The sequence below is a fragment of the Coregonus lavaretus genome (assembly GCF_964263955.1).
Source record: "Coregonus lavaretus genome assembly, chromosome: 18".
NCBI lineage: Eukaryota > Metazoa > Chordata > Actinopteri > Salmoniformes > Salmonidae > Coregonus > Coregonus lavaretus.
In genome coordinates, this window is record NC_140005.1 from 28,660,646 (window position 1) to 28,673,305 (window position 12,660).

Below are 12,660 nucleotides of genomic sequence, written 5' to 3' on the forward strand. Positions count from 1 at the left end.
ATGCATCTCTGAGTGTGGAGTAAAAGTGGTCTAGAGTTTTTTTCCCTCTGGTTGCACATGTGACATGCTGGTAGAAATGAGGTAAAACGCATTTAAGTTTGCCTGCATTAAAGTCCCCTGTCACTAGGAGCGCCGCTTCTGGATGAGCATTTTCTTGTTTGCTTATGGCCTTATACAGCTCGTTGTGTGCAGTCTTAGTGCCAGCATCGGTTTGTGGTGGTAAATAGACGGCTACGAATAATATAGATGAGAACACTCTTTTTAGATAGTGTGATCTACATCTTACCATGAAGTACTCTACCTCAGGCGAGCAATACCTCAAGACTTCTTTAATATTAGACATCGCGCACCAGCTGTTGTTGACAAAGAGACACACATCCCCGCCTCTCGTCTTACCAGATATAGCTTCTCTGTCCTGCCGATGCACGGAAAACCCAGCCAGCTCTATATTATCTGTGTCGTCGTTCAGCTACGACTCGGTAAAACATAAGATATTACAGTTTTTAATGTCCCGTTGGTAGGATAGTCTCGACCATAGATCATCGAGTTTGTTTTCCAGTGATTGCATGTTGGCCAATAGAACCGATGGTAATGGCGATTTACTCACTAACAAGGCAACCCGACCTTCTCCCTCTGTGTCTTCGCCTTTTCTTCACTCAAATGAAGGCTCTGTTTGTAGGCGAGGCAGACATCCGGGAGCATAGGGTGGCCTTTGACGAACTAGTCAAGTTCATCTCCAAGAATTCCACACTTGCTACTTGCCCAGAGGTGTTGGAGTTCTTAGGTAAGGTACCACAATGCACTACAAGTCTTTTCCATACAGGTTTGAGAAATGTTGACTTTTCCATACAGTTTTGAGAAATGTTGATGTGTAATTAATTGCTCTTTACAACTAAATATGCCACCATGCACTGTTGGCCGGTAAATAACTTGTTTGATTTGCTTGTATCTGACCAAAACTTGCACTTGCTAACTCATTCACCTACATTAATACCACCCCTGCCATCTCAAAACGTTCAACTTTGGGGATTACTACTATTACGACTGCACTGCACCAAACTACCAAAACACTTGCATTTGATTGAAATGATTCTTTGAACAATGAGGTTACTGTATACCAAGGTGCTCAGGGGTTCAAATTCAAGATGCATGTCAGTGCATCTGCCTTGCTAGTTATTATTGAAAGTTATGAATTATGAACCAACAGAAAAAATGTACAGTATTTCCCTTTAATGTAGAAGTTGCTTTATTTAATCAAGAATATAATATCATAAAGAATGTTTGGCTCACAGTTAATATTTTTACAGGAGCAAAGTCCACAGTAGCAGATTTGAAAACCAGGAAAGTTGCAGATTGGAAGGACCAGGATAAATAAGAAGGTTTTAATTTATTTGAAAGGGATGAGACCCCTGCTGCTGATGCCAGAGTAATGAAACATGTTCCACCAGTGAAGTCTAGTGAAGAAGAGGAAGAAGATGATGATGAGTACCATGGACCTCTAGGCAATGTAAAGTAAGAGCCTTTTTGAGGTTGTGTTCATCTTAAATGTTTTTCTCAATGGGTTTGGCGTCTTCTCATATATCTATATTCTGGATCAAACGTATGAAGAGAAAAGATCATTCCAGGCTGTAAGGCAACAAAATGTGAAAATTGAGATACTTTCTACGGGCACTGTTTGATATTTAATGCTATCGGTCACCCTTTCCCCCAGATGCACGAGGGAGAAGAAAAAAACACCTCTAAAGGCTAAAGTGGCTACCCAACCGAAGTTTTCTCTGTTTGATGAGGATATAGACGACTTGTTTCAACCTGCAGCTAAAGACAGTATGAATATTTAAATATAGATTGTGTGTTCCTTTTATTGCCTCCATAGGAACTGTCATAACAATGTCAGAAGATGTCTACAAACAGTCTCATTGGCAGAGATTCCAGACTGATATATATCAGATCTGGTCCCAAGCAAGCCTGCCTATTGTCCAACAGAAGTTCAACTTATATCTTCATATATCTTTATTGTGCTAACAGGCATGAACAGCTGTTTAAGGATCCAGACTTGGCAGGAAAAGTGAAGTTGGGGGACCCTTTACTACTTCCAACAGCATACAAGGATGTGGCATCTGCAGATTCAGGACTGGATGAGGATGCAGATGAACTTTTCAGGTATACAGTATTTTTTTTATATTTGCGAGACAAAGATAAGTGTTTATGACAACATTTTATTAGCCTTTGAACGTTGTCCTTGTTTCCCTTTTCAGAATAGAAGACAACTTTGACAAGCTCCTCCAGGTCAAGAAAAGTGTCAAGGCAAAGCCAGTTCCTGCCCCCAAACCGGCCTCGAAGCCAAAGCCAGCATTGCCTGTGAAGCCCTCCTCTCTAGCCTCAGGTGATGGGGGCTCGGTTGTAGATGAGGTGAAGTATCAAATGGACATCCTCAAGTATATCCAACAAAATTAGTCTACAACTAGTGATGATCTGGATCTGTTTTAATTGCCTACTAAATTATAATATATAACTGATTAGGACTCATGAAGCTGTTGTTAGCAGGCCACACAGCAGAACAATGTGATTATGACTATAATTATAGGTTGACATTCCCCAGGATTATTCCATCAAGGAGGCTTTTTGGAAGACTGAGTCAAACAAAAAAAGTCTACTGAACATGGGTAGTTACATTCAGTGGTGGAAATAGGCCACTGATCTAATAGATTGTCACGATCGTCGTAATGAGTGGACCAAGGCGCAGCGTGAAATGCGTACATCTTTTAATGCGTACTTTGCACAATACAACAAAACGAAACGTGAAGTCCTCGGTCATAAACACAAACGTACACGGAACAAGATCCCACAAAAGACAAGTGCACAACAGGCTGCCTAAGTATGGTACACAATCAGAGACAACGAGCCACAGCTGTCTCTAATTGGGAACCACCCCGGCCAACATAGAAACACATAAACTAGAACAAGAACAAGAACATAGAAAACGAAACATAGAACCTAACACCCAGAAACTAACACATAGAAACTAACACCCTGGCTCAACATATAAAAGTCCCCAGAGCCAGGGCGTGACATAGATTTTCTACCCATATTGCTTTCCTACTCTTTATACCGAGCATGCTTTATACACATTACCATGATTGAGTACAAGTGCTTCCAAATGCTATGTTTTACAAAAAAACTAAACAATAAACTCATTTTTGTAAAGCTTGCACAATTTTATTGGATCATATTCATGTAAAAAAAGAAAAGAAAAAGGAAACGTCATGTTTTTACCAAATAAGTCTACAATTTTACAAAATGACATGCTTACTGGCATTATTTATTTAGGGCATCATACACTGAACAAAAATATAAACGCAACAATTTCAAAGATTTTACTGAGTTACAGTTCATATAACGAAATCAGTCAATTTAAATAAATAAATTAGGACCTTATCTATGGATTTCACATGACTGAGAATACAGATATGCATCTGTTGGTCACAGACACCTTAAACTAAAAGTAGGGCCGTGGATCAGAAAACCAGTCCGTATCTGGTGTGACCACCATTTGCCTCATGCAGCGCGACACATCTCCTTCGCATAGAGTTGATCAGGCTGTTGATTGTGGCCTGTGGAATGTTGTCCCACTCCTCTTCAATGGCTGTACGAAGTTGCTGGATATTGGCGGGAATTGGAACATGCTGTCGTACACGTTGATCCAGAGCATCCCAAACATGCTCAATGGGTGACATGTCTGGTGAGTATGCAGGCCATGGAAGAGCTGGGACATTTTCAGCTTCCAGGAATTTTGTACAGATCCTTGTGACATGGGGCCATGAATTATCATGCTGAAACATGAGGTGATAGCGGCGGATGAATGGTACGACAATGGGCCTCACAGTATCTCTGCATTCAAAATGCCATCGATAAAATGCAATTGTGTTTGTTGTCCGTAGCTTATGCCTGCCCATACCATAACCCCACGCTCCAATGGGGCACTCTGTTCACAACGTTGATATCAGCAAACCGGTCGCCCACACGACGCAATAGATGCTGTCTATCATCTGCCGGTACAGTTGAAACCGGGATTCATCTGTGAAGAGCACACTTCTCCAGCGTGCCAGTGGCCATCTAAGTTGAGCATTTGCCCAGTGAAGTCAGTTATGACGGCGAACTGCAGTCAATCAAGACCTGATGAGGACGTCGAGCATACAGATTACCTTCCCTGAGACGGTTTCTGAGTTTGTGCAGAAATTCTTCGGTTGTGCAATCCCACAGTTTCTTCAGCTGTCCGGGTGGCTGGTCTCAGACGATCCCGCAGGTGAAGAAGCTGGATATGGAGGTCCTGGGCTGGTGTGGTTACACGTGGTCTGCAGTTGTGAGGCCGGTTAGACGTACTGCCAAATTCTCTAAAATGACGTTGGAGGTGGTTTATGGTAGAGAAATGAACATTAAATTCTGTGGCAACAGCTCTGGTGGACATTCCTGCAGTCAGCATGCCAATTGCACACTCCCTCAAAACTTGAGACATCTGTGGCATTGTGTTGTGTGACAAAACTGCACATTTTAGATTGGCCTTTTATTGTCCCCAGCACAAGGTACACCTGTGTAATGATCATGCTGTTTAACCAGCTACTTGATATACCACACCTGTCAGGTGGATGGATTATCTTGGCAAAGGACAAATGCTCACTAACAGGATGTCAACATATTTATGCACAGAATTAGAGATAAATAAGCTTTTTGTGCGTGTGGACAATATCTGGGTTCTTTTATTTTGGCTCATGAAACATGGGACCAACACTTTACATGTTGCGTTTATACTGTATTTTTGTTCAGTGTATATTACAGTACAAGTCAGTACAAATTAAATATGATATTTACTGAATTTATTTTTTGTTCAATAACATAAGTGCCTATAGAAAGTATTCACACCCCTTGACCTTTTCCACATTTTGTTGTGTTACAGCCTGAATTTAAAATGGATTAAATTCACATTTTGTGTCACTGGTCTACACACAATACCCCATAATGTCAAAGTGGAATGATGTTTTTTGACCAATTAATTAAAATGTAAAAGCTGAAATGTCTTGAGTCAACCCCTTTGTTATAGCAAGCCTAAATAAGTTAACATTTTACATTTTAGTCATTTAGCAGACGCTCTTATCCAGAGCGACTTACATTTAGTGAGTGCATACATTTTTCATACTTAAGGAGTACAAATTTGCTTAACAAGTCACATAAGTTGCATGGACTCACTCTGTGTGCAATAATAGTGTTTAACATGATTTTTGAATGACTACCTCAAGTCTGTACCCCACACATACAATTATCTGTAAGGTCCCTCAGTCGAGCAGTGAATTTCAAACACAGATTAAACCACAAAGACCAGGGAGGTTTTCCAATGCCTCACAAAGAAGGGCACCTATTGGTAGATGGGTAAAAAATAAAAAAAGCAGACATTGAATATCCCTTTGAGCATGGTGAAGTCATTAACAACACTTTGGATGGTGTATCAATACTCAGTTGCCAGAGAGGAAGGAAACCGCTCAGGGATTTCACCATGAGACCAATGGTGACTTTAAAACAGTTACAGAGTTTAATGGCTGTGCTAGGAGAAAACTGAGGATGGATCAACAACATTGTAGTGTAGTTACTCTGCAATACTAACCTAAATGACAGAGTGAAAATAAGGAAGCCTGTATAGAATAAAAAATATTCCAAAACATGCAACCTGTTTGCAATACGGCACTAAAGTAAAACTGCAAAAAATGTGGCAAAGGAAATAACTTTATGTCCTGAATACAAAGCGTTATGTTTGGGGCAAATCCAACACAACATCTCTGAGTACCACTCTTCATATTTTCAAGCATGGTGGTGGCTGCATCATGTTATGTGTATGCTTGTCATCTGCAAGGGAGTTTTTTAGGATAAAAGAAATGGAATAGAGCTAAACACAGGCAAAATCCTAAAGGAAAACCTGGTTTAGTCTGCTTTCCAACAGACACTGGGAGACAAATTCACCTTTCAGGAGGACAATAACCTAATACACAAGGCCAAATATACAGTGCATTCGGAAAGTATTCTGACCTCTTCACTTCTTCCACATTTTGTTACATTACAGCCTTATTCTAAAATGGATTAAATTATTTTTTTCCCTCATCAATCTACACACAATAACCCATAATGACAAAGCGAAAACAGGTTTTTTGAAAGGTCCCACAGTTGACAGTGCATGTCAGAGCAAAAACCAAGCCATGAGTTCAATGGAATTGTCCATAGAGCTCCGAGACAGAATTGTGGTGAGACACAGATCTGGTGAAGGGTACCAAAAAATGTCTGCAGCATTGAAGGTCCCCAAGAACACAGTGGTCTCCATCATTCTTAAATGGAAGACGTTTGGAACCACCAAGACTCTTCCTGGAGCTGGCCACCCGGCCAAACTGAGCAATCGGGGGAGAAGGGCCTTGATCAGGGAGGTGAGGTGACCAAGAACCCGATGGTCACTCTGACAGAGCTCCAGAGTTCCTCTGTGGAGATGGGAGAACCTTCCAGAAGGACAACCATCTCTGCAGCACTCCTCCAATCAGGTCTTTATGGTAGAGTGGCCAGATGGAAGCCACTCCTCAGTGAAAGGCACATGACAGCCCGCTTGGAGTTTGCCAAAAGGCACCTAAAGGACTCTCAGACCATGAGAAACAACATTCTCTGGTCTGATGAAACCAAGATTCAACTCTTTGGCCTGAATGCCAAGCGTCACGTCTGGAGGAAACCTGGCACCATCCCTACGGTGAAGCATGGTGGTGGCAGCATCACACTGTGGGGATTTCTTTCAGCGGCAGGGTCTGGGAGACTAGTCAGGATCGAGGGAAAGATGAACGAAGCAAAGTACAGAGAGATCCTTGATGAAAACCTGCTCCAGAGTGCTCAGGACCTCAGACTGGGGCGAAGGTTCAGCTTCCAACAGGACAATGACCCTAAGCACACAGTCAAGACAATGCAGGAGTGGCTTCGGGACAGGTCTCTGAATGTCCTTGAGTGGCCCAGCCAGAGCCTGGACTTGAACCCGATCGAACATCTCTGGAGAAACCTGAAAATAGCTGTGCAGCGACGCTCCCCATCCAACCTGACAGAGCTTGAGAGGATCTGCAGAGAAGAATGGGAGAAACTCCCCAATTACAGATGTGCCAAGCATCATACCCAAGAAGACTTGAGGCTGTGATCGCTGCCAAAGGTGTTTCAAAAAAGTACTGAGTAAAGGGTCTGAATACTTTTGTAAATGTGATATTTCCGTTTATTTTTATTTTTAATATATTTGCAAAAATATTTTAAAAACTGTTTTTATCTTCGTCATTATGGGATATTGTGTGTAGAATGATGAGGGAATAAAACAATTTAATTCATTTTATAATAAGGCTTTAACGTAACAAAATGTGGAAAAAGTGAAGGGGTCTGAATACTTTCCGAATGCACTGGAGTTGCTTACTAAGACGACATTGAATGTTCCTGAGGGGCCTATTTACAGTTTTGACTTAAATCGGCTTGAAGATCTATGGTAAGACTTGAAAATGGCTGTCTAGCAATGATCAACAACCGTCTTCACAGAGCTTGAAGAATTTTAAAAATAATAATGTGCAAATATTGTACAATCCAAGTGTGCAAAGCTCTTAGAGACTTACCCAGTAAGACTCACAGCTGTAATCATTGCCAAAAGGTATTCTAACATGTATTGACTCAGGGGTGTGAATACTTATGTCAATTAGATATTTTTGTATTTCATTTTCAATACATTTGTAAACATTTCTAAAAACATGTTTTCACTTTGTCATTATGGGGTATTGTGTGTAGATGAGTGAGAAAAATATATATTTAATCCAAAATATATATTTAATCCATTTTGAGTTCAGGTTGTAACACAACAAAATGTGGAATAAGTCAAGGGTTATGAATACTTTCTGAAGGCACTGTACATACTATTTAAAAGTCATTCACAATTAGGTTATGGTGGTGCCAATCTGAGACAAACTTATTTTTTGTCCATTTTTACTCAGCAGATCTTATTGTCCTCAGACATACATTGTGTAGTTCTGGGCTGATTACTCACTGTTCTCATGATCATTACAACTCCACGAGGTGAGATCTTGCATGGAACCCCAGGCCGAGGGAGATTGACAGTTATTTTGTGTTTCTTCCATTTGCGAATAATCGCACCAACTGTTGTCACCTTCTCACCAAGCTGCTTGGCGATGGTCTTGTAGCCCATTCCAGCCTTGTGTAGGTCTACAATCTTGTCCCTGACATCCTTGGAGAGCTCTTTGGTCTTGGCCATGGTGTAGAGTTTGGAATCTGATTGATTGATTGCTTCTGTGGACAGGTGTCTTTTATACAGGTAACAAGCTGAGATTAGGAGCACTCCCTTTATGAGTGTGCTCCTAATCTCAGCTCTTTACCTGTATAAAAGACACCTGGGAGCCAGAAATCTTTCTGATTGAGTGGGGGTCAAATACTTATTTCCCTCATTAAAATGCAAATCAATTTATAACATTTTTGACATGCGTTTTTCTGGATTTTTGTTGTTATTCTGTCTCTCACTGTTCAAATAAACCTACCATTAAAATTATAGACTGATCATTTCTTTGTCAGTGGGCAAACATACAAAATCAGCAGGGGATCAAATACTTTTTTCCCTCACTGTATAGTCTGTAAAATAAATCATAGATTCTTGTCTGCTGGGGCCACCTCTAGGAATAGTTGCAGGAACACAGTGACTTTATCCAACAGTCCAGGGCACAGTTTGAAGTGGATGAAGGGCACATAAACCAAAACACCACTAAAGATAAACAAGGTGACATAGAGGTACTCTATCGCGGGGTTGTCAATTATAGGTGCCAGCACAAGGAAAATTGCTGCGATGATGACCAAGATGGGGATTACAATGGGAACCTGGTTGCACAAACACAAGAGGTGTGGACAGCAGATGGGACCATTGGGGTAATGAAATTGTTATAAACCAATGTCTTTTTCAAATGGACTCAGACCTTTATAAATAAAAGTAGAAATTACATATCTTATGAGACTCACCCTGTATGGCCTGGGAAGTTCAGGTTTCTTGATCTTGAGGTAGAGGAGCCCAGACAGAGTGATTGCATAGAAGAACCAGGCAGTGAAACTGGTAATATCAATGGAGAGGGATGTAAGATAAATAAAGCAACAACAAAAAAGTAAATGTATTGAGCAATTTTAAAGTCATAGCATAAACTACCTGAAGAAGTTGACAATGCTCTGAAAGTCCCCAGGGATGAGAACCAGGAGTGAGATAGCCGTGGTGAAGATCAGGGCTGGAGAGGGGGTCAGTCGATTCACATGGGCCATGGCTAGAATATCAGGCTGGGGAAGGGAAAAAAACATGTTGACATAAGAACCTACACACATCAGATTATGCCAGAGTTTCTTTAAAAAAGGTTTTGTTAAAATTGCCTGTCTCTTGAATGTGTTTCTCACCATGTGTCCCTCTCTTGCAGCCACAAAGCACACCCGGCCACCACTAAAGAATGTTCCATTCAGGGAGCCAAAAGCAGACAAAGCGGCTGCGATAGACATCACCCATCCCCAGCTCCCGAGCACCTTATTCCTGTTGACGACAACAAGGTCATTTGTCAGCTCACCACAAATTTAAAGAAATGAGAGAGAGGTGTGTGGATGGAGTCAAACTCTCTCACCCCCAGGTGACAGCCACTGCACTCGACGACATCAGTTCTCTTGGCGTCATGGCAGCCAGGTAGCTCACATTGACTAGTAGATACAGCATGGTTACCATGGGGATGGCAATCATAACTGCCCTGGGCAGATTTACCTGAGAGGGTGCAAGATGGAGAAAGATATGTTACAGTTGAAGTCGGAAGTTTACATACACCTTAGCCAAATATATTTAAACTCAGTTTTTCACAATTCCTGACATTTAATCCTAGTAAAAATTCCCAGTCTTAGGTCAGTTAGGATCACCACTTTATTTTAAAAATGTGAAATGTCAGAATAATAGTAGAGAGAATGATTTATTTCAACTTTTATTTATTTCATCACATTCCCAGTGGGTCAGAAGTTTACATACACTCAATTAGTATTTGGTAGCATTGCCTTTAAATTGTTTAACTTGGGTCAAACATTTTGGGTAGCCTTCCACAAGCTTCCCACAATAAGTTGGGTGAATTTTGCCCCATTCCTCCTGACAGAGCTGGTGTAACTGAGTCAGATTTGTAGGCCTCCTTGCTTGCACACGCTTTTTCAGGTCTGCCCACACATTTTCTATAGGATTGTGGTCAGGGCTTTGTGATGGCCACTCCAATACCTTGACTTTGTTGTCCTTAAGCCATTTTGCCACAACTTTGGAAGTATGCTTGGGGTCATTGTCCATTTGGAAGACCCATTTGCGACCAAGCTTTAACTTCCTGACTTACGTCTTGAGATGTTGCTTCAATATATCCACATAATTTTCCTTCCACATGATGCCATCTATTTTGTGAAGTGCACCAGTCCCTCCTGCAGATAAACACCCCCACTGCATGATGCTGCCACCCCCGTGCTTCACGGATGGGATGGTGTTCTTCGGCTTGCAAGTCCCCCTTTTTCCTCCAAACATAATGATGGTCATTATGGCCAAACAGTTGTATTTTTGTTTAATCAGACCAGAGGACATTTCTCCAAAAAGTACGATCTTTGTCCCCATGTGCAGTTGCAAACCGTAGTCTGGCTTTTTTATGGCGGTTTTGTAGCAGTGGCTCCTTCCTTGCTGAGCGGCCTTTCAGGTTATGTCGATATAGGACTCGTTTTAGTGTGGATATAGATACTTTTGTACCTGTTTCCTCCAGCATCTTCACAAGGTCCTTTGCTGTTGTTCTGGGATTGATTTGCACTTTTCACACCAAAGTTCGTTCATCTCTAGGAGACAGAACGCATCTCCTTCCTAAGCGGTATGACGGCTGCGTGGTCCCACGGTGTTTATACTTGCGTACTATTGTTTGTACAGATGAACGTGGTACCTTCAGGCATTTGGAAATTGCTCCCAAGGATGAACCAGACTTGTGGAGGTCTACAATTTCTTTTCTGAGGTCTTGGCTGATTTCTTTTGATTTTCCCATGATGTCAAGCAAAGAGGCACTGAGTTTGAAGGTAGGCCTTGAAATACATCCACAGGTACACCTTCAATTGACTCAAATGATGTCAATTAGACTATCAGAAGCTTCTAAAGCCATAACATCATTTTCTGGAATTTTCCAAGCTGTTTAAAGGCACAGTCAACTTAGTGTATGTAAACTTCTGACCCACTGGAATTGTGATACAGTGAATTATAAGTGAAATAATCTGTCTGTAAACAATTGTTGGAAAAATTACTTGTGTAATGCACAAAGTAGATGTCCTAACCGACTTGCCAAAACTATAGTTTGTTAACAAGACATTTGTGGAGTGGTTGAAAAACGAGTTTTAATGTCTCCAACCTAAGTGTATATAAACTTCCGACTTCAACTGTAAGTCCTTAAGATCATGTAAAGAAATACATTACTTATTACTGTGCATTTTTACCTCAGGTCTTTTCAACTCTTCTGTCACATAGTTCAAGTTGTACCAGCCAGCATAGGACCAGAGGCCTTGGTAAAAAGCCATCCCTATGGAGCTCACACCCAAGTTCGTACCATCAAAAGCGTTTTGTTGTACAGCAACATTACCCTGTGCAATTATCACTATCCCTCCAATTACTATAACCATCAGTGCAAATAGCTTAGCCACCAAGAAGACCACCTGAATTCTCATGGCTAAACGTACATTCAAGATGTTGGCCATGGCTACAACCATGACCGCTACAACAGCAGCACACTTCACTATTAGCTGAGGAGGAGAACAGTCTTGGTAGAAAGGTGCCACTGCATATTCTGCAAAACTGAGGGATATTGCTGCAATGCTCGCTGGCTTCACCACTAGCAGGAAGGTGAAGGCCACAAAGAAGGCAGGAAACTGTCCGTAGATTCGAAGAATGTAGATAAAGTCCCCTCCTGATTCTTTAATAATGGTTCCTAGCTCAGCATATGAGAGTGCCCCCAGCATGGCTACAAGGCCAGACAGTGTCCAAATGACCAGGCTTGCCCCTGGACTTCCAATGTAGGACAGCACAAACTGAGGGGACATGAATATACCAGATCCAATCATGGTTCCTGCTACCAATGACACAGCACTGACTAAACCCAACTCGCGCTTCAGTTGAAGTCCCTCTGTTTCTGTTTTTGCCATGGCCAGACCCCTATTTGATTCAAACAACAGGAGAAACTGTTGTCAATGATAGATCATCTCTTCTTTTAGGCAAGAACAATTATGACAAAGACCTGGCTAATCTTTGATGCTGGGTGCAAAGTCCTTAGTTAATATTAACTTCTCAGGTTGAATAAAGCATATTGTTTTGTCATCTTTGTTTATAGCTGTAAAGTGGTTCACATAAAGAATTTGTTAAATATTGACTAGGAGAGTGAGAAAAGGGGTTGCTATGTCATCGTACAGTTAGATAATTCCTTTAAAAGTTTTTGGATGGTGTAGAAACTCCTTCTTTCCCTGAGGGTTGGAAAGATCAAGGCCAAGGTTGACCTCTCTCACCGTTGTTATATGTGTTGGTGATAAAGCCACCTGCAATTGCTG

The 12,660-nt window shown here is 41.4% G+C and overlaps 1 protein-coding gene and 1 pseudogene across 2 annotated transcripts; one reads left to right on the top strand and one right to left on the bottom strand.

Annotated features, from left to right (window-relative positions):
• The first annotated feature begins 660 nt into the window (after positions 1–660).
• On the top strand, positions 661–2,487 carry LOC311145622 (HCLS1-binding protein 3-like; annotated as a pseudogene). Its single transcript has 5 exons — positions 661–784; positions 1,308–1,512; positions 1,712–1,824; positions 2,026–2,160; positions 2,256–2,487. The product of its transcript is annotated as an HCLS1-binding protein 3-like (transcript).
• A 6,207-nt stretch (positions 2,488–8,694) lies between these two features.
• Positions 8,695–12,261, bottom strand: LOC311145371 (b(0,+)-type amino acid transporter 1-like; the record flags this gene model as incomplete). Its single annotated transcript, XM_084181594.1, has 6 exons — positions 8,695–8,925; positions 9,064–9,151; positions 9,245–9,369; positions 9,484–9,613; positions 9,702–9,835; positions 11,560–12,261. 6 exons carry the CDS (start codon positions 12,259–12,261, stop codon positions 8,695–8,697), a joined length of 1,410 nt encoding a protein of 469 aa, XP_084037720.1.
• Between the last annotated feature and the right edge of the window lie 399 nt (positions 12,262–12,660).